This window comes from Dipodomys merriami, unplaced genomic scaffold (genome assembly GCF_024711535.1).
Source record: "Dipodomys merriami isolate MVZ:Mamm:240054 unplaced genomic scaffold, mDipMer1.0.p SCAF_379, whole genome shotgun sequence".
In the NCBI taxonomy this organism is placed as follows: Eukaryota; Metazoa; Chordata; class Mammalia; order Rodentia; family Heteromyidae; genus Dipodomys; species Dipodomys merriami.
In genome coordinates, this window is record NW_027205370.1 from 477,321 (window position 1) to 501,445 (window position 24,125).

At 53.2% G+C, this 24,125-nt stretch overlaps 1 protein-coding gene across 1 annotated transcript; it reads left to right on the top strand.

Moving 5' to 3' along the window:
- The first annotated feature begins 2,500 nt into the window (after positions 1 to 2,500).
- LOC138804892 (SH2 domain-containing adapter protein F-like) lies at positions 2,501 to 23,482 on the top strand. Its single transcript, XM_069989404.1, is given in 8 exon segments — positions 2,501 to 2,703; positions 2,705 to 3,034; positions 12,811 to 12,952; positions 15,339 to 15,545; positions 17,207 to 17,347; positions 18,638 to 18,809; positions 19,000 to 19,119; positions 22,765 to 23,482. Coding segments are annotated over 8 exon segments (1,485 nt in total). The 5' UTR covers positions 2,501 to 2,517; the 3' UTR covers positions 22,952 to 23,482.
- Positions 23,483 to 24,125: the final 643 nt, after the last annotated feature.

Consider the following 24,125-nt stretch of genomic DNA (forward strand, 5'->3'; position numbering starts at 1 on the left):
GAGAAATATTACCATTGTCCCCACCATGAATGCACTCCTTCCTCTGCTGTATAGCTTCCTATCTCTGCGCCTTTGTTCCGCTCATGCTAATCTCCTAGCTTGGAATGACTCTTCATCCCTTTGCTTCATTTGTCCAAGTGCTACACAGCTCAAGTGTACCTTCTTCATGAAGCCTGCAACTTGGTTGGTCCCATTCCTCTCAACAGTTACCACCTAACTCTATCCTACTTTCTAGCCATGTGACACCTTTCCACGTAACCATTTTTACAGATTTGTGTTGGCTTGTTGTTTTTGTGGTACAGGGCTTTGAACGGAGGGCCTCAATCATGCCACTTCAGCCATGCTCCTATTCCTTTTTTTTCTTTAGTTATTTTTCAGAGAGGCTCTTTTGCCTTTTGCTTAGAGTGGACTTGTGGACTTTGAATTGTGATTCTTCTGATCTCTGCTTCTTCTGTGACTGGGACGCCTGGCTGAACATTTTACAGTTTGAAAAGCTAGTTCAAATTCATCATATCCCATAATCGCCATACCATTACCAACCATTTCCAGGAAAGATCAGTGCCATTGAATTCTTGTCCAAATATCTTACCAGAACCCATAGCTGTTGACTCCTGGTCAGTGCCCTTCCTAGCCCTCCACAACTGGAGTTGTGGAGACCCTTATACACGGATTAACTATACCATCCTTCAGCTATGTGTCATTCCTTTGACCAGGTTTACAGCATTTAATATATATTATACATATTATTATATATTATATATTACACACACACACACACACACACACACACACACACACACACACACATATACATATATAGTCGGTTGTGGGGCTTGGACTCTGGGCCTGGGCGCTGTCTCTCAGTTCTTCAGCTCAAGGCAAGCGCTCTACCACTTGAGCCACAGTGCCATCTCCAGTTTTCTGGGTGGTTTATTGGAGAGAAGAGTCTCACAGACTTTAGTGCCTGGGCTGGCTTTGAACTGTGATCCTCAGATCTCAGCCTCCTGAGTAGCTAGGATTACAGGCGTGAGCCACTAGCACCCAGCTTGCACTTAATATTTTTAACCACACTTTTAAGAACGTGTGTTCATTATTTTCTCTATTAGACTTCATGAAGCTAAGCAATAGCATTTGTGTCATCTGAGAGTCTGTCAAAACTATGAGTTCTGGGACTGCACCCCAGCTAGATTTAAAGAAATCATAACCTGCCGGGCGCTGGTGGCTCACGCCTGTAATCCTAGTAGAGCGCTCGCCTTGAGCTGAAGAGCTGAGGGACAGCGCCCAGGCCCAGAGTTCAAGCCCCACGACCGACCAAAAAAAAAAAAGAAATCATAACCTGTAATTTAACAGGATTTGGGAGACAAGTGTTCACATGACAGTTTTACAAGCATTGTCCTATAGACATAAAACAATAGAATTTACACATAGCAGGAATTTAATATTTTGAGACAGGGTATTATAGGAAATCCCCCCTTCCCTATCACATGCTTCTCCCCCAGCTTGAACTCTCACCTCATTGAGGCTCTTTGGAAGCTCAAAAGGCAGTTATGGTGGGGTGTGGTGATGGTTGCCTGTAGTCCCAGCACCCAGGAGGCTAAGGCAGGAAGATGGGAGCTACAGACTGCACACTGAGACCTTCCCCAGCTGAGCCAAACTCAAATGCCCTGGCTTCAGGGCTACAACACTTCCGGTGAGGAATTGGCCTTATTTCCAAGACCAAAAATGCTTAGGGCTTGAGCATCAGAGCCTCGGGAGGATAAGGGGTTGTGATAGACAACATTGGAACTGTTTCTAGACTTGATTTATTGACGTGTCTGTTTCCATTCTGTCATTCACATGATTGACAATGAAACCCTGGATGTGGCTTAAAGGGATTTCTGCGAGTGTGCACACCGCCTTGCGGGCTGGGTGGGCCTTTTCTGGGCAGGTGCGCCTGTTTTTGGAGATATTTGTGCAAGGGTTGTTTGCACGCAAAGGGGGGGGGGGGGAGAGGGGTCCGTGGGAACGACACGGGCCAAGTGGGTGTGATGCGGGAAGGGTTGGCCTGGATTGGGTATCTGCGGGGGCAGGAGGAGGTAGGTGGGGCCCCCCTTTTCAGCATCTCGCACCTTCTGGGAGATGGAGAAGGGAAACAGATGGGGATGCATGGATGCGCCCCCCCCCACACCCCCAGATGACACGTGCAGGAGGATTCACCCTAGCCCAGGAGTTGCATCCTCATCTCCGGGGGAGGGGGTCCCCACTTCATCCATCCCAGGTGAGGAGATGATATCCGCTCCTCACCTCCGGGGCGGAGCGAGGACGACCCCGAGAGACAGCAGAGCCCCGCCCCTCCCTTGTTATTGAAGGCTCCCCCCCCCCCCCCCCACACACACTGCCCCTTCCCGCCTGGCTAGGCCCCGCCCCCTGCCCCTGCGAAGGCCCCGCCCCGTCCACCGAAGCCACGCCCACCCCACGGCGGCGTGGCCACGCCCCCGCCGGGCTCCCGCGCTCCCCTCGCCCAGTCCCGCCGGCCCCATGTTACTGAGCGGAGCTCCTCCGGCGGGCTCCGGCCCGGGGCCGCGGGCGCAGGGGGGCGCCGGGAGCGGCCCGGGAGGATCCCGTCGGAGTGCCGGAGGTACCGGGGCCGGTCCGGGAGGGGGTGGCAGCGGTGGAGTAGCCAAGTGGCTCCGGGAGCACCTGGGCTTCCGCGGGGGTGGGGGGGGCGGCGGCGGCGGCGGCGGGGGGGGGCAGCAAGCCGGCGCCCCCGGAGCCCGACTACCGCCCCCCCGCGCCCGGCCCGGCCGCGCCCCCCGCGCCGCCCCCGGACATCCTGGCCGCCTACAGGCTGCAGCGAGAGCGCGACTTCGAAGACCCTTACTCCTCCGGGGGGTCGTCGGGCTCCGCCGCCCTGGCCGCCCCCGCGGCCCCGGGACCCACGCCGCCCCCGCGCCACGGCTCGCCCCCGCACCGCCTCATCCGGGTCGAGACCCCCGGGCCCCCGGCGCCCCCTCCCGAGGAGCGGAGCTCGGGACCCCCGGCCAGCAGCGACAGGGTGAGTGCGGGGGCGGGTGGGCCCGAGGGGAGGCCTGGAGGTCGCCGGGGGGGGGGGACAAAGGTGGCGCCTGGCCGGCCCTGGGCCTCGGGGCTGTCACGGCCCCTGACCCCGGGGCTCGAGGTCTTAGCCCACCTTTGTTCAGGTTCCCGACCAGCTAAATCGGAAGCGAACAGGAATCCCCCCCAAACTCTGCCCGTGGTCCCCGGACTGGTGACCCTCCTCCTCCTCCTCCTTGATTCCACAGCACCTTCCCCCACCCCCACTCCCCCAGCCTGATCTAACGGGAATGGGGAAGCACACCCCACCCCTCACCCCTGCAGCCCTTTCCGAGCCGCGGCTTCTCTGCCCTTTGATCTCTGACCCTCCCCCCCCCCAGGGTAGATTCTGCACAAAGCTTTCCCCTCCTTTCTCTCATCCCTACTCCCTTTCACTCCTCCTCCTCCTCTCCCCCTCCTCCTCTTTGAGCCTAAGCATCCTTACAGGTACCCCCCCTCCCGAAAAGAAGGCAAGGGCTTCTCTTTGTAGACACAGCAAGGGCTGACTTCGGCTTTAACTCCCCCCCCCCCCCCCCCCCAGTGTGGCAACTAGAACCGAGTGAGCTGTTCTCAGGATAGTAGCTTTGGGCACTGTGTGGCTCTTGCCAAGGAAGCTGATTATACCGGGGTAGTCAGCTATCTCCAGAGGCTACAGGCCCATTCTTTCCTGGTCCCCCTTCCCACCTACACACATATACATACACACACATGAGTACAGTTGCTGCTCAGGACCTGTTGCCTAGATAGGGCTCCGAAGCAGAGCCCATGTCCTCTAGGCCTGCCTCCCCCTAGATCCATTCTCAGAGAAGCTGTACAGTCTTTGATGGCTCTTCATGGGGCAGAGAGGACAGCAGGCAAGTCACTGTTCCCCAAGATGTCTCCTTTCCCTCAGAGACCCTCCCCACACCCCAAAGCCTCCACTCATAGCCTTCCCTGGAAGAGTGACAGCTGAAAGCCATCCCCAGGCCCCCACAGCCCTAAGTCCTAGGTCAGAGACTGTGAGCTACCCTGGCACTCCCTGGGAGCTCGGCCCTGGAGCTTCAGTAACCTTTCCTATGCAAGAGGACTTTTTATTTTCTGGATCGGAGAGCAAAGTTGCTGTCTGAATCACAGGATTCTAGAATGGAGGATTTTAGTGGAGAGACACTCTGCCCACTTCTGGATGAGAGAGATGTGTCAAGGTCAGAAAGAAGCCTCAGGAATGTGAGTAATTTCTCCCGTAGTTCCTGCTGTGAAGCATGGCTGCCCATTGTAGGCCAGACTCCTTAGGGTGTCCCAGGCTGTGCTGTCTCCTTTCTAATTGTCCTCAGGACCATGTGGCTGTGTGATATGTGTTGATGGTGTGGCATTGAGGCCCAGGGAGTAGCTAGGCCCTAGTCTCTCCGCTGATCAGTTAATCTCTTCTCTAAACCACAGGCTATTGGCACATGGCCTTAAGCTGTCCTGGACCCTTTTCCTCTCTGTAAGTGGGTAAGAATGACCTAACAGGCTGCTCACCAAGCTGTGGTTTCCTCCAGGATAAGGACTGTATCCTCCTCATGTCTGTGTCGCCCAAGTGTCTGACAAATTCTTGGCATACGTATGTCCTGAACGGTGACCATCCACTCCCAGGGTAGTCTGAGGGTCATCCTTCCCTTGCACATTTTTCCAGAGACCTCAAGAAAGGTGCTGAACCCACTGAAATCATTCAGACAGACTCTTAGTCTCTTCTTACTGGAGAGCATCTATGCCTCAGCCTGGGTCAGCTCTGAAATCTGTAGGTTGTTCAGACCTGAGGGGGCCAGGACATGGCTGACTCCTTTGGCAGCTGGAGGGGCAGGAATGACATCCAGCAGGCTCTTCCAGGAGCCACACAATCTGTACTTTCTTCTGCGAATATGATGAGAAGAATCCAGAGTGCCATTTGAGCTGGGACACTGTTTCATGGGCTTTAACAGTTGCAAGGGCTCCCCCATTATTTAGAGTCAGCAACTTCCTCTAGGTAAAACCCAGCGTCCCTGAATCCTTACCATAAGCACGATACCTAAGCATCCCTTGGGCCTTATGAGTGGCACAGTGGCGTAGGGTTCATGTAAGGTGCTGTTCCTGGATGGTGAGCTCCCTTGCCCCTGCTCTGGCCAAACTGGTGTTTTGTACCCTATGCCTGCTGTATTCTCGTTCTCAGCTCTTCAAGGCCCTGAGGTTTGTTGCTTTGGGGCCTCCTCCTGAAGTGAGATGGAGGAGACTGGGAGACCAGGGTGGGCCTTGTGCTGGCTGGCTTCTCTCCTTCTTCTAGTGGCCATTGCGGGGAACAGAGGGGCCACGCCAGGAGGTTGGATGAAAGGGGGTGGTGGTGCTTCTGTGATGAACTTGATAGACTGAGCGGGAAAGGCATCCATTAAGTATAGAGGCAAGAGAGAATGAGGGCCTGAACAGGACCCTGAGAGGCCCAGAGCATGTAGGACCATTAGCTTTCTCCTCACTCAGGACTCTGGCTGTCAGCCTAAGGCTCATGCACTCTGGCCATCTGGGCAGGCCTGGCAGGGCAGGTGTGGGAGCAGCAGGAGCAGCACCCTGAAATGGGCAGGCAGGGCCTCAGCAGATGGCCCCAGGAAGAGCTCCCTCTGGTGCTGGGCACTTGTCCCACCTTCCCCAGGCTTGTGCTCTGGCAGAGGGGGCCAGAGAGCTTGGGCAGTCCTTTTGATTTGCTTACTTTTCTCCAACCTTCAACCGGAAAAAACCTGCTCTAATTAGGGAAGGGGGATGGCTAGGGGCCTAGGCCCCTGATTGGATGAAGCTTTGAACTGCCTGAGACCATCTGCACAGTGTGTCCTTGGCCTCTTTCATGCCAAGACATGGAGGGATGGGGAGCAACATGGATAATAAGCTAGCAGGGCACCTTATATTGAAACCAGAGCTTTGGTTCCTGGCGTTTTCATCTTGCTCAAGAAATGGTGTGCATCAGGATCATTCCTATTTTTTTCTGGGAAAGGCACACAGTTTATAGCTCCCAAAGTAAAGAATTAAGAACTTCTGCCGGGCGCTGGTGGCTCACGCCTGTAATCCTAGCTACTCAGGAGGCTGAGATCTGAGGATCGCGGTTCAAAGCCAGACCGGGCAGGAGAGACCGTGAGACTCCTATCTCCAATAAACCACCAGAAAACCGGAAGTGGCGCTGTAGCTCAAGTGGTAGAGCGCTCGCCTTGAGCTGAAGAGCTGAGGGACAGCTCCCAGGCCCAGAGTTCAAGCCCCATGACCGACAAAAAAAAAAAAAAAAAAAAGAATTAAGAACTTCTAAAAGCAGAAGCCGGGTGCTGGTGGCTCATGCCTGTAATCCTTGCTACTGAGAATGCTGAGACCTGAGGATCGTGGTTCAAAGCCAGCCTGGGCTGGCAAGACCCTGAGACTCTTACCTCCAATAAGCCACTAGAAAAGTGAAAGTGGTGCTGTGGTTCAAGTGGTAGAGCGCTCACCTTGAGCTGAAGAGCTGAGGGACTACACCAGGCCCAGAGTTCAAGCCCCACTACTCCCCTCCTCACCCCCCCCACCAAAAAAAAAGCAGATGTAGCTAATGGGTAATCTCCATATATAGACTTGAGTCTTCGAGGCCCCTGTTTAGAAAGGAGTAAGCAAACAAATGGTAGGAAAAGTAAAAGGCCATCAAAGGGTCTAGAGTTGAACAAGACATTCTTGCCCTGGAAGTGACATTGTGGCTCAAGTGGTAGAGCACTCGCCTTGAGCTGAAGAGCTCAGGGACAGCGCCCAGGCCCCAGAGTTCAAGCCTCATGACTGATACAAACAAAAAAAACAATTTTGGGCTGGGAAGGTGGCTCAGTGGTAGAGTACTTGCCTTGCATGCATGAGGCCCTGGTTTTGATTCCTCAGTACCACATAAGCAGAAAAAGCCAGAAGTGGCCCTGTGGCTCAAGTGGTAGAGTGCTAACCTTGGGCTGAAGAGCTGAGGAACAACACCCAGACCCAGAGTTCAGGCCCCAGGACTGGCAAAAAAAAAAAAGACATTCTTGCCCTGAGATGATGATTGGACTGCCAGTTGTTGGACCATCCTTTATCCAGTGTTCATTGACTATTGGGCCGTCTAGGTACTAAAATGGTCTTGGCCTGAGTTTCTGTACTTGAATTTGCTCCCAAAGGGAGCAGTCATTCTCTGTTAGAGATACCGAGAGGAGGAAAGTCGCGGGAAAGGATGAGGATGGCGAAGAGGGGTCCAGGTTAAGGGACTGTTGTAGAATGGTTAGATGCCTTAGCCCTTTGTGGCCTCTGCTGCTTTGGCCATCTATGCTACCGCTAGTGCTTCATGGTGCTGAGGCTTATGGCTACTAGGGGATTGTAAGGCTAGCCTGCCCACTCTACCTGTGCCAATGTCACTGTCTGGAAGACATCTGTGCTTTAGTGCCTTGGCCAGTGAGTAACTCAGTCACACCTCAGCCCTGACAATCTTGTCTCTTAGGAGCCAGGAACTAGCTGGGACCCTGGTGATCTTGGATGGCTAAGCTGACTTGGCTAAATAGGGCCCCAGGTTTGGAGGGGTCCGGTCGTGGGGCCTGAACTCTGGGACTGGGTGCTGTCCCTCAGCTCTTCAGCTCAAGGCTAGCGCTCTACCACTTGAGCCACAGCACCACTTCCGGCTTTTTTCTTTTTCTGCTTATGTGGTGCTGAGGAATCGAACCCAGAACCTCATGCATGCAAGGCAAGTACTCTTACCACTGAGCCACCTTCCCAGCCCTCCTCCAATATTTGATCTTTTTATCCTTAATAATATAGTGCCTGACATTTTCTTTTCTTTTCTTTTTGCTAATACTGGGGCTTGAACTCTGGGGGGCCTGGGCACTGTCCCTGAGCCTCTTTATGCTCAAGGCTAGAGCTCTACTACTTGAGCCACAGCACCACTTCCGGCTTTTTTTTCCCCCTGTGGTACTGAGGGATTGAACCCAAGGCTTCATGCATGATAGGCAAGCACTCTACCACTAAGCCACATTCCCAGCCCCATGCTGACATTTTCTAAGTACCTGCCTCATAGCTGATATCATTTTGAAGCAGCAGGATGTGTATTAGACCAGATGACACTTGTAACAACCCTGTAAGGAAGATTCTATACCTGAATTACCTATGGATGAAATGAAACACAGGAATGTTAAAACACCTTTGCATGGTTCACATCCCTGCAGCCTGGCTCTGGGCTGAGCATCCGTGGGCAGTCTCTTAGCACCTAGCACCAAGGAGGCTTTTAGAGAAGAAAATCGGGGTCTTGTTTTGTGCTGAATTCACAATTTCCTGAACGATGTGACCTTGCTGGCCATGCATTCTTGAGGTGGCCATGGATACACCAAAGGGTCTTACAAAGGTTAGTGGCAGCAGCGGCATGTCTGATACATTGAGTGTTTTGTAAGCCTGGCATTGCTCTTGTAATTAGAAAAGGCAAAACAATCAATTTGTTTTATGTTGAAAGAGTTTCCCAGGCAGATTAAAATAGGCAGCCTAGGACGTAGAAACAATAGGTACCCAAAACTTGACTTTCAGGAAAGTTAAGTAGTGTTACCTTTTTCCAAATTAGTTGGTTGATAGGTTTTCAGTAACCTAGGGCTTCTGTGGTTAAATGCTTTAAAGGAAACAAAATGGTTTAATTTTTTAAAAGAAATGTGTTTAGGTTTATTGGCTACTTGAATTCCCAAGGCTAATTTTTTTTTTCCTGTGCAGAGATTTAATTGAACCTGAGGTCTTGACATGCTAGACAAGTGCTCTATCACTTAAACTATATCCCTGGACCCTAAAATAAATTCTAAGTGTGCAAGTAGAGGAGATGCTGCATTTGCCACATTTATAGAAAACAGTGCCAAGACACCGAGAGTCAGGAGACCCGGCTCCCACTCCTCTCCATGCTGCCGACAGGCAGTGTCCTGGTCACCAATCAGAACTCTTGATGCCTTCATTACCTGAATAGAAAAGATGATGATATTAAATGTTGAACACTCACCCCGGGCCAGCCTTTCGAATAAGCACTGTTAACAATTTCATTTCCCTCTTTTCTGCCCTTACCTACAATGACAGTTTAACCAGCCAGGGGCTTCTAGACCTCAAATGTAAACTGAAGAAGCGCAAGAGCTGATGGGGTAGCACAAGCCTGTAATTCTAGCACTAGGGAGACTGAAGCAGGAAGATCGTGAATCTGATGCCAGCTTGGCTAAATTGGGAGACACTGATTCAAAATTACCTGTATGCATGCGTGCGCGCGCACACGCGCGCGCACACACACACACACACACACACACAACAGTAGAGAGTTTGGGGACCTTGCAGAGCCAACATCCTGCAATGTCTATCCTCCTATCTCTGCCTTGGGTTCATACCCCCTGCAGTCCATGGGGTAGGGCCAAACCAAAGCCAGATGGCCAAACCAGAGCTAGCTACCTTGGAGACCAGGTGTGGGCAGGAAGGAGATTTAAAGGCTGACAGCTGCTCTGGGAAGGGCAATGCCTAGCTGACAGATAAGAATCAAGGGGCCTAGAGTCAGCCTTCTAGATGGCCAGAGGAAGGGAACTCACAGGACCTTCTGGATAGCAGCTACTTTACCTACTTGTTGAGAAATATGCCAGCTTTTCAGTCGATTCTGGATGACCAGTGGACATGCCAAAATACCAGCCCTGTGTTAGAAGCCTTTCCTGAAGTCCCTTGGCTGGTAGTTCTTCTCTTTTTGCCTTTTGAGCCATTGGTCTTGATCCTAGTTCAAATGTAGATTCTCCTTGTGAGTCTGATCCTGTCACCACTGCTCATCACTCAGAAGTCACACTGACCAGGGATCTGAATGCTGGTGTCACCCCACAGATGGAGCCCGGGAAAGGAAAGGGAGCCTTTTGGGCATCTGACAGATGTGCACTGTGTGGCTACTATGTGCCAGGCCCAGTGAAGGGGTATAGGACACATCAAAGGGGGATCAAAGGACCACAGACAAAACAACACGTTGTGTAAGAGGCTCATAGGGACCGCTTGCTCACCCCCATTGAGCAGCAGTGGGGATCTAGAAGCACTGAGCATGGAGGCCTGGGTTCTGTCTGGTATCCTCCATGCCCAGGGTAGCCACCTGTGCTGCCAAACCTGGTGTCTTTACTGCTGTTGCTGTCATAGATCCTATGGGCGCCCCAGCCCAGGACCAGGGCTTCCTGGAGCAGGGCGTGGAGCTAGGAGTGGAACAGAGGAACCATTGAACTACCCACAAGAGCTGCCACCTGGTTGCCCCATGGGCAACTGGCGACTGGCGCTGGGAAGGCCCAGGCCAGCCTGGGATGGGTTGTGGCTCTAGGCACAGACCCAAAACTCCAGAGAGAAACATGCTATGCGTGGCTCTGATCAGACCGGGCGAGGAAAGACGAAGGGCCTGTGTGGATTGGAGACAGGGAAGGGGCATCAGGGGCTTGGACCAGGAGTGTCTCTTCATCCCCGTGAGCAGCTTCTGGGAACACAGACTCACTTGGGGAGACTAAGTCCCCCCTTTATGACTCCACCCCACCCAGAAGCATTCTTCTTCCCTTGAATAAACTAGGACAAGTGCTTCCTTTGTCCATTTTCCTGTCTTCTATGAACAGATTTAACATAATGACTGACAGCGTTCAGGCTCTGTGTCCAGCCCCCAGGAAGCTCAGTCTGAAGGAGATCCTGAGTAAAACAAGCATTTACCACACAAGGTGATCACAGGCCAGCCCAGAGGCCCTGTATGAGCCTGGGGGTGGTGGTGGAAGGAAGTGTTTAGAGGGGTTCCAGAAGGACTTTCTGAAGAAAGAGAAGAATGAGTGAGGATTGGCCAGTCGTGGAGGAACAGGAAAGTGACATGGCAAAGAGAAAATGGTTAAGAAAGAGTCCAGAGTTTTCCCGAGAACACTGAGCTAGGATGGGCAGAGAGAAACAAAGAGGAAAGGTAGAACTTGAAGTCGCTTTGTGCTTTTTCTCAAAGCCCTGGAAAGCTGGTGTGAGGTTTAAAGTGTCAGGGGAGTCAGACGCTATTGAGAAGCTTCCACGAGTGACAGTGTGAGACGGGCGCGGACAGGCAGAATCCCCAACAGCGGACAGGCTCTGGAGCTCCCTGGGTTTAGGACTAAGCGTGTGGATGCCATTGGTCTGTGTAGAAGCAGTGTATATGTAAGTGAGTACATTTCTTTTCTCTGCCTCCTGGAGAAAAGAAGAACACCAAGGGCGGAGAGAAAAGGGGTGGTGATGGAGTAGAGACATTTTTCTAGTGCCTCCTGTATGCCAGTGAGCCCCAGACTAGTAGATGGTGCTACAGATGGGGTGGTACGAGATGGTGGTCTCAGGCAGAGACGTGAAGAGGGAGGCGAAGGAGCTGAAAACCTGAAGGAAAGGCTGGTAGAGGCCACTAGAATGTGCTTCAGAGGTTGCTGGAGGCGAACAGGGGTTCAAGGAATACGCTGAAGGGACCCTAGAATTAGGATTAGTTCCTTCTGTTCCTCTGTCCATGTCTTTCTTTGTAGCCCAGGCTGGCCTCAAAACTCTCAATCCTCCTGCCTCAGCCTCCTGAGCTCTGGGATGACAGACAGGAACCACCCTGGTGTCCTTACTAAGGGAAAGGGGGTGGGTCCCCATTCCCAAATCCTCTCAGGGCAGAGTGGTTCCCCCCAACAGCTCTCCAAGGCCTAATCTACTTCCGAACAAATGCCTAGCATTGAGTAGGGAGAAAGGCAGGTTTTCCTCACACCACCGTCCCCAGAGCCACTCCTAGTGGCCTAGAGCTCTAGGGTGCTGGCAGCTGTAGGTGGGCTGGGCTCCGTCTCCCCAGGAAAAACCAGTGCCCAGCTTGGAGAAAGCCTCTATTGTCTCCAGTGGCTGCCCCGCCCCCACCCACCCACCCCCAGCCTCGAGCACCTTGGGCGCCTTGCAGGACGGGCAGCTTGTGGTTAGCTCTGCCTTGACTGGAAGCAAGGACAGAAGGGTGGCTGTGAGCCACTGTGTGGGAGAGACGGACAGCTTGGGACATAGAGGACTAAGGCCTTTCCTGTCCCTGTCCTCTGGAAGCCACAGGGATTTCAACAGGGCCTCAAAGCTACCCGAAAGCATATTTCTTCCTGGTCAGCCCAGAAACCCACTGGTGGCAGATCCGACGATTCTTTGCACAAAGAGCATAGCTTCCAATCCTGAGTCCCCCACTTAAGCAAAGTGGTCTTGGGGCCTCCTGTTTCTGTAAATGGGGATAATGATGCCCATGTGACAAGGACCCTTGTGCAGGTCAAACAGCAGAATGGTGACCAAGTGGGTGCTCACCATTCCTTCCTGCCAAGAGGAGCAGCGGTAGCGTGGAGCACACTAATGTCTAAGTTCTCTCACGATTCTCGGCTTGCTACTTGAACTCTCCTAACACGTTAGTAACCACTCCTTCGAATTAATTCCTGCCTTTGAACCACCACCTGGTGTAGACACGTGTTCTTCTTGGATAGTAAGACCCTACAGTAAGTAGCCTCTTCCTGGCTATTTAGCCTGGCATATAGCCCCGAGACACAACATTTGCAGAGAAAAGAGATGTACCATTTTGGCAGTCGACTAGAAGTGGGGGACTCTGCGAAAGAAGAGCCATAATAATAGCCTGGTCCCCATCCAAGCCCCAGAGCCCATCCTTGGGGAGTTAGCTGGGCTCCCAGTCCAACACAGCTTTCCCAGGACTCTCGTTCCTGTGGTCAGTTAGGGAAGATCCGAGCTGTCTGAAGCCTGCTGTCTTTGCCCTCTTCCCACTTCCCACAGTTGGCAATCCTAGAAGACTATGCGGACCCATTTGATGCTCAGGAGACTGGTGAAGCTGCCTCAGGTGCTCCAGGGGCCCCAGAGAAGGTGCCTGAAAATGATGGCTACATGGAACCCTATAAGGCCCAAAAGATGATGGCTGGTGAGTGACAGGGGCGGAGGAAATGCTTCCTGAGGCGTAGGCTCTGCAGAACAGACTCCGGGACTCATACATCTTCAGGACTACTTTCTTGGAGAAATACGGAGAAAGCCTTTGCCAGATCCCTGGCAAGATGGCCCCTGCATTTAAGATAGAGTCATTTTGGAGACGAGAGCAGAGACTCATTGAAACTTGAGGCCTTAGAGGAGGTCACGCAATTTAAGGTCAGGTAGAAGCATTTGAGATAGTTAGGAATGGCAAGGTTGCAGCATGGGCTAGAGAGCAAGGATCCCCAAAAGAGGAGCGCTAGCTAGCTCTGGGGAAGAGTGATAAGGTTCAGATGACCTTGTGCTAAAGTGAAACAGGTTTGGACAACTAGAAATAGGACTAGAAACATAGATAACCATAGGAGCCATGAAATCGTTCAGAATTAAGGAGATCCTTGGGGATCCGAAGCCAAAAGAAGATCCAGGGAAAGAGTTCACATGGGCGTGGGGGAGGGTGATCAGAGAGGACAAGAGTAGATATGTGGAAACCAAAGCCCCAAGACAAGCTGAAAGGAGGGATGGTAGGGAAGGGATAGTCATACTTGAAAGCTGAGATGAGCAAGACCAAGAGGGCACAGGGAAGCACTCTGAAAACTGCAGCGAAGGATTTGGATTTGCTCCAAAAGGGGAAATGGACTCATTATAAATTCCTAAGCAAGAAAGACTCAGAATTAATGTGACATTTTAAGAGGATTACTGACGTCTTGGTGTACAGAATGGACTAGAAGGAACCACACATCAGAAAGTTGAGTGAGCAGGCTTTTTGTGGAAATCGTTGGGGGTTCTTACAAGGCCAATAATTAAAGACCTCTTTCTTCCTCTCCTGAACTTGGAAATAACTGAGACGTAAGATTAAGGACACAAACAAATGGAGATTAAAATGCCAACTCTGTTACTGACGGAGAATATTTCTTAGTTCTGTGACTACAGTGGGTGACAGAATTGAACTTGCCCTCTTAAGGCTTTGGCAATTCAGGGAAGCAATGGGTCTCCTGCGTGGGGGCAGGCCATTCACTGCATAGAAGAGAAAGAACTAGAATTGTTCTGTCTCTGCAAAGGGGTAGAGCTGAGGAAGAGGATGAGCATTTGCTAGGCCAGCCAATAGCCCTGAGGACTGTTATTCTGTTGGAGTCCTGGAAATGTGAGTCTGTGCTCTAGAGGTTTGCTCTGACAGTGATCCAGATAGGAAGACATGAGAGCAAAGAATGAAGTTAGGACCAGGTCCAAGGAGAACAATGTAATGCTCAGAAATGGAACCAAGTGAGAAAGTGGTTACCACTGAGGTCAGAGGGGTGTTGTGCCACCAGTGCCCAGCAATTAAATGTGGATTTTATTTTATTTTATTTTTGTTGGTCATGGGATTTGAACTCTGGGCCTGGGCGCTGTCCCTGAGCTCTTCAGCTCAAGGCGAGGGCTCTTGAGCCACAGAGCCACTTCCGGTTTTCTGATGGTTTATTGGAGATCAGGGTCTCACAGACTTTCCTGCCCAGCCTGACTTTGAACTGTGGTCCTTGGATCTCAGCCTCCTGAGTAGCTAGGATTACAGGTGAAGCCACCGGCACCCGCCCAAATGTGGAAATTTTTGAGCACACATTTTTCTGGAGAATAGCTCCATAGCTTTGTACCAGATTCACTTTTGAGGACAGTGATCCCCAAAAGCAAATCCCTAACTATAGAAGAAGGTGGTGAGTTTGAAACAGCGCGTTGACATCTTTGTTTATGGCCACGGGAATGAGACTAGAGATAGAGATGCCACGGATGATTAGGAAACAGAGGCCAAGATCCAGGGGGAAAGACCGAATGGGAGTGATGAGAGAGAAGACAGGTCGTGAAACGGACTTGTCAAAAGGAAGTTTCAAGAAGTGGGTGGCCAGCAGTGTCTGAGCAACAAAGATTTCCTACTTGTGAAGTGATATCGCGATATCATGGGAATGAACCTAAGTGGAAGGTAAATGACAGGTAGGTAGGTAGGTAGGTAGGTAGGTAGGTAGGTAGATAGAGAAGGACAAGGAGATGTATTACGGGGGAAGGATGTGCCTCAGTTTCCCTAACATGTCAACTTCAGCTTCCTTGATTTTACTAGTTACATGGGATTCTTTCTCTGTCTCTTTGTCACTTGTCTGCCCCTAATTCCCTTTTCTCCGTGCTGTTAAGAGTCCTGGAAGTGTTTCCAGGACAAGGGATTCAGGATGTGTGGCTGCAGAACTCCCCCAGAGCCGGAGCATCTCCTTGGAAGGAAGCCTGGCTTGTGGCAAAAGATAGCTGCCAAAGGTGGGGGGAGGGGGAGGGCATGGCCGGCTAGCTAGGCTTAGCTCATACCTCTCCCTCTCGTGCCCTGGTAGAGATCCGGGGCTGTAAGGAGATGACAGCTCAGCCCTTGCCCTTGTACGATACACCCTATGAGCCAGAGGAAGAGGGAGCCACCCCAGAGGCCGAGGGGTCCCCCTGGCCCCGGGAGTCCCGCCTGCCTGAGGATGATGAGCGGCCCCCCGAAGAATATGACCAACCCTGGGAGTGGAAGAAGGAGCGGATTTCCAAAGCCTTTGCAGGTGAGAGTGGGTGAAGCATAGGAATAGATCCTGGGGATCTGGGGACTACGCAGCAGGACAGCGAGTTCCATAGCACAGAGAATCGGGGACTTAGGAGACAGACAGAGCATGCCAGGGAGTAGCAGGCATGGGAGAATGGGCAGGGCATTTCCCTGGCATTGTCACCTCTCAGAAACCAAGACGTTTGTGCTACTTCCACTTTGGGGAAGCTGGGTACACTTAAAAAAAAATAGAGCAATTCCAATATGAAATGATGAAACCTGTGGCCTGTGTGAAGCACGTTTAACAAATGATGGGATTCAACACTTCAAACGATGGAATAGCTGTGTGTGTCACCTGAATTCTAGAGCTGTGTCTCCCAATGGCAGACTATGGGTATCTGGCCTACGGCATCTCGGAAAGGAATCCCGATTGCTGAATAAAGATCAGGTTTCTCCTGTCCTAACCATACTGTCTCTCCCAGGCCTATCCTCCATGGAAAAGTACATAAGTGCACTCTGACGCGGGTAAAATAAGAGCCACTAGTTGGGAGAGAGCATCATTCAAGATTGAAGTCCTGAATCCGGAGGAATTAAATACCCCCTTGGACTTGGTGGGTGGGAGAGACGCTCCTCCTGCAGCTGCCCACCCTGGGCAGCCAGACAGAGGGGAACCTCAGGTTTCTGATTGGCTTCCAGTAAAAAACCCAGTACCATTGAGGATGGGCCATTTATCTCCCGAAGTCTCCTTGGAGAATCAATACTGTTTGGGTTGCTTAATGGGAAAATCTATGCTCATCATTAGCAAACCTCGTTAGCAGGCCCACAGCCGCTGTGGTAGCATCACTCTTCTCAGGATCTAGGGGCAAGATTCAATTGCAGAACAACCCATCTGCCTCCAACCTTGAGTGTTCCTGACAACCTGAGCCTCCATGACTTCCCAGCTTGGGGAGGAGGAGAAGAGAAAGGGAGAGACAGAGAGAGAGAGAGAAAGAGAAGGGTAGAGCAGGGTGGGAGGAGGTGCTAAGAGTCTGTGGACAGACCTGAGTGTCGTTGTGGGAAATGGGAGTAACTCCTATTCCCACTTGGCTAGCTGTCCTGATCTCTTTGGACCCTAGAGGGTTAAGGAAGGGCGCGATCCACGGGCTGGCAGAGCAAAACTCGGGGCCCTGCTGGTCCCAGCCTTCCCCCCACCCCACGTTTTGACCAAGCCACCGTGCTGTGCTTGGTCAAAGTTGTTGACTGCACTCAATCCTCTCAAAGTTCTGTTGCTTCTCCCAGAAGCTGTCCTCCCCTCTGCTTCAGCCCCTCCTCTTTTTTTTTTTTTTTTTTTTATTGGTCGTGGGGCCTGAACTCCGGGCCTGGGTGCTGTCCCTCAGCTCTTCAGCTCAAGGAGAGTGCTCTACCACTTGAGCCACAGCGCCACTTCTGGTTTTCTGGTGGTTCATTGAAGAGTCTCACAGACTTTAGTGCCTGGGCTGGCTTTGAACTGTGATCCTCAGATCTCAGTCTCCTGAGTAGCTAGGATGACAGGTGTGAGCCACCGGTACTCGGCTCAGCCCCTCCTCTTTTCTAGGCTGTTCTGTGTCCTGGCTCTGGGTTTTAGTGTCTCAACTTCTGCTTCTGTCTGTCTACCTCTGTCACTTGTCTGTCTTTCTCTTCTCCCTTTGCTACTGGCTCCAGTTGACATAAAGGTCATCAAAGACCTACCTTGGCCTCCGCCTGTGGGACAGCTGGACAGCAGCCCTTCCCTGCCAGACGGGGACAGGGACGTCTCCGGTCCAGCCTCACCCCTCCCTGAGCCCAGCCTGGAGGACAGCAGCGGTGGGTCTTGTGGGGGTGGTTCTGACCAGCATGACATGTCCTTGTGAGGCCCCTTGGGGCTTGGGTTGGGGATGCTGAGAGGTGGAGAAGGGTTTGGAGAACCCAGGAAGAATCGATCCCTCTTGTCATGGTAGGAGGACGAGGCAGACTTGTCTACGGAGCGATGGGGAAGGTAACTGAAGGGAGGCCTTACGTCCTCACCAGGCCACAAAAGTCCACTATTTCAGATTCACCTCTTTTGTCAGTTGGGGGGCTTGAACTCTGGGCCTGGGCGCTGTCCCCCAGCTCTTCAGCTCAAGGCGAGCATTCTTCCACTTGAGCCACAGCACCACTTCCGGATTTTCTGGTGGCTAATTGGAGATAAGAGTCTCACAGACTTTCCTGCCCAGGCTGGCTTTGAACCGCGATCCTCAGATCTCAGCCTCCTGAGTAGCTGGGATTACAGGCGTGAGCCACCGGTGCCCGGCTTTAGGTAGATCTTTGTCTAACAGTGCAGGGTATACTCCAGAGGCGGGGTGGTGAAGGGTGCTGGCACTGAAGAAGGTCTGATTCTGGTTATCTGGTGATTGAAAGAGAGAGAGAGAGAGACCAAATTCTTCCATCTCCGCTCAGCTTTACCCAGAATGGGCACTCAGGTGTAGGGGGGGCATCCGTGTGTGTGAGCACGTCTGTACACGTGTGCATGAGAGGGTCTGTCACCTGTGCATGGGCGCCTGTGGGAAGTCACTCCCTGCGGTGGGTGGGGGAGGGAAGCCTGTGGGCAGCGACCTTGGGCGCAGGATGACCGGCTGTCTGGCGGCTTTCGGCAGGATTAGCCTGTCAGGATGGCACCAAGGGGAATCGGATAATTGTTCTCAGATCAATAAGTCATTTCTACAGAATGGCTTGGCAGGCTGATTTGGAGAACGGTAATGAACTCTGAGGAGGAGAAAGAAACAATATTATCAGCCCTGAAGCCACCCTGGGGGGGGATGGGAGAAGGGATGGCCAGCAGCTGCTCCTGAGGGAGCCGCTTAAGTGGTTTCTGGTGTTGCTCTCCTTCCTCCCTCCCCTCCTCCCCTCTCACAGCGACGGGAGGCCGCGCAGCCCTGCCCCCACCCCAGCAGGGGATGGGCCCAGGGTTGCGGGTCCCCACTGTCCCCACAGTCGGGTCGTGAGCTTGCATTGCCCTCGTAGAACATGCACTGCACCTCCTTTGGGAGCTGGAGGAAATAGTTGGGGCGCCGGCTATTCCGACAGGAATCCAGCTCCAGAGTCCTCAGAATCCATGACCCCTCTCTTCCCCTACAGCCCAGTTTGAAGGATCCGAGAAGAGCTGCCTGTCACCTGGCCGGGAGGAGAAGGGGAGACTACCTCCCCGACTTTCTGCAGGGAACCCCAAGTCAGCCAAGCCCCTAGGCACAGAGCCCAGCAGTCCCCTGGGCGAGTGGACAGACCCAGCGTTGCCGCTGGAAAACCAGGTGTGAGTGTCTGTGTCCAGGCGGGGACACCCCCTCTTTTTTTTTGTTTTGTTTTGTTTTGGTCCCCTTTCTGGCACTGGCTTCCCTGTGGGAGGATACGCCTAGAATGGGGGTGGGGGAGGGGACCTGGCTGGAGAGGGACCCAGCAGAGATACCCACCCTGCCCCCTTCTTCCCTCTCTCCCATCCTCAGCTGGTACCATGGGGCCATCAGCCGAACAGACGCCGAGAATCTGCTCCGGCTGTGCAAAGAGGCCAGCTACCTGGTGCGAAACAGTGAGACCAGCAAGAACGACTTCTCCCTGTCCCTCAAGTGAGTGGGGCCAGCCATGGCTGGAGTTGTACAGCTGGCAGGGCGGGAGGGGATGCCAGTGTTCCTGCGGGAGCATGCCATGCCTTGTGAATGACTTGTGACTGCACAAAAGACACCGGGGGGGGGGGGGGGGATCCTGAGACTCAGCCTCCCTCCCCTCCCCCTTCCTGAATAGGGCCTCAGTGTCCAGTTCAGAAGGCTTCTGCCATTGGCTGAATGGCCTGGGGCTCCCCCTTAATGTGTCTAGGCCTCCTCCTTCCTTATAACTTGGAGTAATAGTCTCCATCTGACAGGCAAGAATGAAGTAACACCCAATCAAGTGCTTCACACCAGGCTGAGCGCTTAACAAATTGTCTCCATCATCATTGTTCATGGAAGCCCAAGAGGTTCTAGAAGTTGACAAGGAGAAAAGAGCTTTGCCCGAGGGAATCTACAGGGATGAAATGGGGTGCTGGGCGCTAGGAGGAAGGCAGGACCGTGGACACAAAGCCATTCCCCTTTGAGGGTCTCGGCGTGCGTGTGGGTGTGTGCATGCACATGCGTGTGTGCAGGGAAGAGGTCTGAGCTTTAAAGGCTGTGATGGCCAGCGCTGTCCCTGGCTCTTAGTCTCACTCCTCAGGAGCAGATATGCACAACCCTAAGCCTCCTATCCATTCCTAGCAGAATGACCATCCCTCTTAGCAACCAGGAATTCTACCTGGTAGAACTACACCCCACATAAGACAGGCTGGAGTGGAGTATCCATGTACCTCTGGAGCTCTAATCACTTCCTACCAAATTCGTTGGGAGCATTAGATAACCACTACCAATCCCCTCCACTCCCCCCCCCCCAAAAAAAAATCTGAAGACGAGGTTCAAAGCCAGCCCTGGCAAGAAAGTCTGTGAGACTCTTATCTCCAATAAACCACTCAAAAACCAGAAGTGGCGCTGTGGCTCAAGCGGTAGAGCACTCACCTTGAGCTGAAGAGTGCAGGGACAGCATTCTTCAGAACCCAGAGTTCAAGCCCCATGGCCAACCAAAAAAAAAAATCCAATCTATGGAAATATGGAACTGTTAGACCACATTATTGGGGAGATGATTATTCTAAAAGAAAACAGACAAGGCACCAAACTATAGTTAGATACCCTTGGGTTTGATAAAAACTAGCTGGGTGACCCTAGGCAAACCACTTAACTTTTTGGAGCCTTGGTTTCTCCACAAAATGGGTTGGTAGTTATCACTTAGATTTCTTCCTCCTGTTCTCCTTGCCTAGCAAACTGAATTATTAAAAAAGCATGGGAGCATTTTGGAAATATTAGTTTGTCGGCAATTTGATGCACATAACTTTAGTGGTGAATTGCTTTAAACATTGTTTAAATTCATGGAACATACCAAGAATCATATATCCCACCTCCTCATCAACTACCACCCTGTCAGATCTCTTTCTTTCACACCTAAAAGAGATTCAAGGATTAAGTTTTGACTTGCTCAAGATCACCACCTAATAAAGGACCCAAGCCAAGCACCGTAGCATCTGCCTATAGTCTCAGTTACTTTAGAGGCTGAGGTTGGAGGATCCCTTAAGCCCAGGAGTTCAAGGCTAGCCTGGGCAATGTAGCCAGACCCTATCTGAAAATACAGCATACAGATAGTAAGAGGCAGAGAGAAAGAATATGATAGAATACAGATAGGGAGGACAGGGGAATGATGGAGGGAGAGACACAGACAAGAGAGACAATACATTCACATATTAAGCCCTCAGGTCCAGGGTTTAGACTCAATCTGACTACAAGAACCACACTGTTCAGTTGCAGGGCTCCACCCCTTAGCGGGGCAATGCCTGTGATCCAGAGTTGCCAATGCCAGGGGAGATGCCAGCGGTCTGGCTCCCTGGAGTGGAACTGAGCAGGCCTTGCCTTAGATCGACTGATCTGGCCTGGCCAGCAGCATCAATCTGCAGGGGCCTCGTTTGCATATAAATGGCTTCTCTGAAATACAATTATGGTTTCTCTTCTCTCCCTAATGGAAGGGCTTTCACTGGTAATTAAACAGCTTCCTCAAAGAGCCTTGCCAGCCCCGGCCCTGTGGTCCAGCTGGTCCCACCCAGCTCCCTGAGGACTTGGCAGAGACCTTTAATAATGGACTCTTGGGACCCGTTGGGAGGTGGGGGTTTGAAGTGCACCGCCATCCTCTCCTCAGGAGCTCAGTACCGCTGATAGCGGCTGCGTGCCCAGACCCCTGTTGCCCTTCTTGGCTTAACTCTGTCCCTTGACAAGAAAGTCTTAAGGTGCAGTTTGGGAAGAGACAGTTTCCCCAAGTAGACTGTGGGGAAGGGGTCAGTTTCACACTGTTAAACAGGCCCACACTACCCACAGCTTTCATCCTGGGCCTTGGCATGGGGCAGGTGAGGGAGGGTGGCAGTTCCATTGCCCAGCCACCCCAGGGCCCCTTTGGCACCTTCCCCTGGGCCTGCACGGTCTCTGTCAGCCCCAGGCACTATCTCTGACCCACAGGTGGTCCCACACCCTGCTACACACCAGCCTTCTCAACCCAGAGGCTACTAGGCTCCCAACAAGGCTTCTGATTGGGAGGGGGCAGGAGTAGGACTTAGAGGCCTGTGAATTTCCTCTGTCCCTTTCTTCCCTCCAGTCTCCCCGCCATTCACTTGGTGCCTAGTGAGGTGCCTTCAAGCAGGGGAGGCAGGGGGAAGAGGTTTGCCAGCCTCATCAGCCTCACCTCTCAGAAGGAAGGGGTTGTGCTCAAAAAGGCCCCCTTGTGGGTCCTATTTTGCACCCGTCTCTACACCCAGCCCTTGTCCCCAGCCAACAGCAGAAAAGCTTCAGAGTCCCTCCAAACACTTCCTTCCCTCTTGCCTGAGGGCTTCAGATGGGGTTTGAGGGGGGGGTCTGGCATACTAAGCTGACGTTTGGATAAATGTTCTTGCTGGGGGCTTTACCACTCTAAGGGATGGGGAGCTGGCAGGCGCCGGGTGCCGTGGACCTCTAATGCCCATTTCCTTGGGTTGTTGTGGGAGAGGTGGTGGAGTGAGGCCTCCCTGGGGAAGGAAACAGAGCTACCGCCTCGAAAAGTGTGATGTCATCCTAAGCAGAAGGGTTGGGCCCAAGGCCCAGATAGCAAAAGGGTAAAGGGGTGTCCCAGGGGCGGCTGAACATTCCCAGATTTGAGGTTGCTTCCAGATTAACTTGTTTTCTCCCCAAGTCCAAGAGAGAGCCCCAACCGAGACAAGGTGGTGGTTACATGTGTCCACCCATCGTCTGGCCCAGGGCATCTGCGGTGGCTTGTGAGTCATCAGGAGCCCCTCCTAGGCATCCGGGCCACACAGGCGGATGGGCAGAGGTGCTGGGGTTCCCTTTTCCACCTGCACACACCCTGCACACTCACTGTGCACACACTGTCTCTCAGCACAGCCAGCGTCCGCACCACAAAGCCAGTGTCTCATGCTGCTACTTATACCTCTGGACTGACCTCCATCTCCATTCACACCCCTCCTTCACACCTGCGCACGTGTGCACGCACACACATACACACCCTCAGCTAGCTTCAGAAACCACCATGTCAGGTGTGGAGGTTACTAGAGGGCAAGGTGGAGGCTGGGGAGATACCTCGATCCCCCAAACTCACCAGAGTCTCTTCCTCTTTCCCAGGAGCAGTCAGGGCTTCATGCACATGAAGCTGTCCCGGACCAAGGAACATAAATATGTGCTGGGCCAGAACAGCCCGCCCTTCAGCAGCGTGCCCGAGATCGTGCACCACTATGCCAGCCGCAAACTGCCCATTAAGGGGGCCGAACACATGTCCCTGCTCTACCCCGTGGCCATCCGGACTCTGTAAGATGGGAGGCCAGGGCACCATGACAGATCTGGACCCAGCCCCGTCACCTGGGATCTAGTAGATGTTGGAGACTCCTTAATTTATTCTCAAGGGCAAGGGCTACTGGGGCCTTGGAATTAGGAGCGTGTCTGGAGAGACAGGAGAAAGCTCCTAGAGGAAGCGGACTCCAGAGCCTGCTGGTCTCCCGGAAGTTTGCCAACTGGCAGCTGCAATCCCCTTATCCACTCTAGGGAAGAAGATGGCCAGTGTTCACCACCACCCCCCTCTCCCTACTGGGTGAGCCGCCCCCTCCGTCTCCATCCCACCTCTTAAATCACCCGTAGGCTTCACCCAGCCTGTTGCCATGGATTGTGGGGGAGGCAGACCTCCCCTACCCTGGGATGGAGATTGGGGTGGTGGTGATGGTGGTGGGGTTGCCCGTTGGGCGGAGAGAAGCAGAGATCCCACTGTGGCCGAGGGATCTTTGCCGCAGTCCCTGGGCCGCCCAGGCTCCCTGCCAGAGGCAGTAAATAAATCTGATCCTGCCAGGCTGTGGAGCGTCTGCTCCTCCGGCGCCGCCCCTGAACCGATTGTGGGGGGAGCGGGGGAGGTGGGAGTGGGAGGGTGGAGGGGCGGGAAGCCAGCGCAGATCCTTGTTTATCCATCAGCTGCAGAGCAGACACGGGCGGGCGGCAAGTTCTTTGATGAGATGTCAAAATAGGGCCCGCCTTCCTCCCTCCCTCCCCTCCCCTCTTCCCCACCCCATCCTGTGTATGGGGGGTGGGAGGGGGGGGACACTCAGCGGCCACGTGGCGCCCCCTGCTCACCGCAGCACTGAGCACACGGCTCCCCAAGAGCGCATCCAATGTCTTGCCAACAGCCATTTGTCTGGGCGGAGCAGAGACAAAGAGGCGGCGCGCGCCAGGCGGAGGGGGGAGGCAGAGGGGTGGACTGCCGGGCACCTTGGTCCTTTAGGCTGCTGTGCCCACCCGCCCCTACCCCCACCACTCCTGACTGACAGATGGATGGGTAGGTGGCTGGGGACCCTGGAGACTTGCTTGCAGGGGGTGGGGAGGGGGGCGGTGTGACAAAGCTCTGGATGTGGGTGCCCGATGCACGGGCGCCCTCTCGTGGTCACCCCCTCCCCATGTGCCCAGGGCGCTAGGCCACCCACAGCTGGCCACAGCTGGGGCCC